The 2222-nt window shown below is 42.9% G+C and overlaps 1 protein-coding gene across 1 annotated transcript; it reads left to right on the top strand.

Moving 5' to 3' along the window:
- The first annotated feature begins 91 nt into the window (after positions 1-91).
- On the top strand, positions 92-2212 carry LOC103399064 (galactosylgalactosylxylosylprotein 3-beta-glucuronosyltransferase 1-like). Its single transcript, XM_008337809.2, has 4 exons — positions 92-214; positions 300-784; positions 867-1163; positions 1883-2212. The coding sequence occupies exons 1-4, from the start codon at positions 97-99 to the stop codon at positions 1967-1969; spliced, it is 987 nt and encodes a 328-aa protein (XP_008336031.2). The 5' UTR covers positions 92-96; the 3' UTR covers positions 1970-2212.
- The last annotated feature ends 10 nt before the right edge of the window (positions 2213-2222 follow it).

Below are 2222 nucleotides of genomic sequence, written 5' to 3'. Positions count from 1 at the left end.
TCCCTAGAAATTGAAAATCTCTATCAGCTCTTTTTTCCACCATTTTATTTCCTTGATTGTCACCATGTTACATGGTTATCTTAACAGTGATATAAGATGAAAATGCGGAACAGTCGAGACATTGTCACCATCCTGTTCATCGCTCTGCCCTGGACTCTGCTAGTTACTGTTTGGCACTGGAGCACAGTTAATTTTCCACTCACTCCTCGAGAAGGTAAACTAGAAAATGAGGAAACAGAGACCTCTGTTCTATAGTTAATGTGTCTTCTAAAACACTCATTATTTTCTCATCTGGCTAGATGACAGACAAAGCAGCCGTTCGAGCTCTCAGGACACTTCTGCTGTCAACAAGATGTGTTGCCCACAGAGCGGGGGCATCAACTACACCGACAGTCGGCCCCCTCCCTGGTCTAATATCCTGCCGATGATCTTTGTCATTACCCCCACCTACGCCCGACCAGTGCAGAAGGCGGAGCTAACACGTCTGGCCAACACCTTACTCCACATGTCCAACCTACACTGGATCCTGGTGGAGGACTCTGAAAGAAAGACCCCTTTGGTCAGTGGTTTCCTCCAAAGGACAGGGCTGAACTACACCCACCTCAATGTTCAAACACCCAAGGAGTACAAGTTCCCTGCGAACAGGGGAGTTCCACATGGAACCCTCCAGAGGAACTTGGCCCTGCAGTGGCTTCGTGACACTTTCAGCACCGGTGCCAGCCAGTCTGGGGTTGTGTACTTTGCAGATGACGACAACGCGTACAGTCTCGAGCTTTTTGATGAGGTGAGGAGATCAAACTCTTTCTCATGTTATGCCCTGCTTTTCATCGTCCAGACTGACTTTCGCCTCTGTTTCTACCTCTCAGATACGAACTACCAAAACGGTGTCCGTGTGGCCTGTGGCGTTTGTTGGCGGCCTCCGCTACGAGGCCCCTAAAGTGAATGCTTTGGGCAGGGTCTATGGTTGGAAGGCACTGTATGCTCCCGAAAGACCTTTTTGCATCGACATGGCTGGGTTTGCTGTGAACCTGCATCTCATTCTGTCAAAACCACAGGCTAATTTTCAGTTATATGGGGTAAAGACAGGGTATCAGGAGAGCAGCCTGCTAACAGGGCTGGTGACCCTGGATGAGCTGGAACCTAAAGCTGCTAACTGTACAAAGGTCAGTCTTTTTGCTTGTTAATTTTTTTATCTTATTTTTTTAAAACACAAGGCATCAATAAATGCTGTAAGTGAAGAAAAATGAAACACTATTTACAGCTCTGGTTGTTAAGATCATCCAGGTCAAGTCAAGGAGAGTATTTCTTTTTTAAGTCAGTTTTATTTGTACAGCCTGAATTCACCAAACATTTGTGAACATTTTGTCTCATTGTATTTGTCCTCTTTAAAAAAGCATATGAAAATGGAGGAATGTAAATACAATTAATGTGATAATGACCTTATATTAACCATACAAAGGAAAACAGAATAACCTATACAATATTATCGAAACCCAAATTAGATCACACTCTAATTAGCAATGATGAAATACAGATAAAAACAAAAAAAAACTGTCTTTTAAACAGGAAGAAATCTCCAGCTTGGTGTTGCTGACTCAGCAAAGAGAGAATGGGGGTGGGGTCAGGGTAGTTGATTTTATTTATATAAATCAAATGGGCAAACCGCCTTTTGCCTCAGGACATCCATTTTTAAATCCCCCAAAATCCTCGCAAATGACCTGGTTTACTTCTATATTAGTCCCTATGAATTTGAACCAACTTTCAGTTTCACCTTAGTTTATATCAGCTTGTGAAATGAGTTTTGCCTCTAAATATTACCCTGTATATTTCCACTGCATGTACAGCACACAGGCTTTCTCTATCTGTGCCTTCTTCCCCACAGATATTGGCGTGGCACACAAGGACAGAAGCACCACAGATGTTAAAGGAAGACAAGGACAGATTTACAGACCATGAAATGGAGATATGACAGTCGTCATCATCAGACAGATAATAAAAGAGGAGGCAGACTCATTTTGGGATTAACACGAACACATCTAGTTTAGGACTGACCTAGATGAGAGAAGAGGTCGAGTGAAATAGAGACATTACATTTCAGCTGGAAATTGGTGTTTTTTTCGAGAGTTGTCACAGTGTCAATTTTTATTCTATTTTTTTGGAGCCATGAATGTGATTGTCTATTGGTTAAGGGTGGGGCAGTGGTGGCTTAAGGAAGCGGACTT

This window comes from Cynoglossus semilaevis, unplaced genomic scaffold (assembly GCF_000523025.1).
Source record: "Cynoglossus semilaevis isolate Cse_v1.0 unplaced genomic scaffold, Cse_v1.0 C19256708, whole genome shotgun sequence".
Classification (NCBI taxonomy): Eukaryota; Metazoa; Chordata; class Actinopteri; order Pleuronectiformes; family Cynoglossidae; genus Cynoglossus; species Cynoglossus semilaevis.
This window is presented reverse-complemented; position numbering and strand designations above follow the sequence as displayed.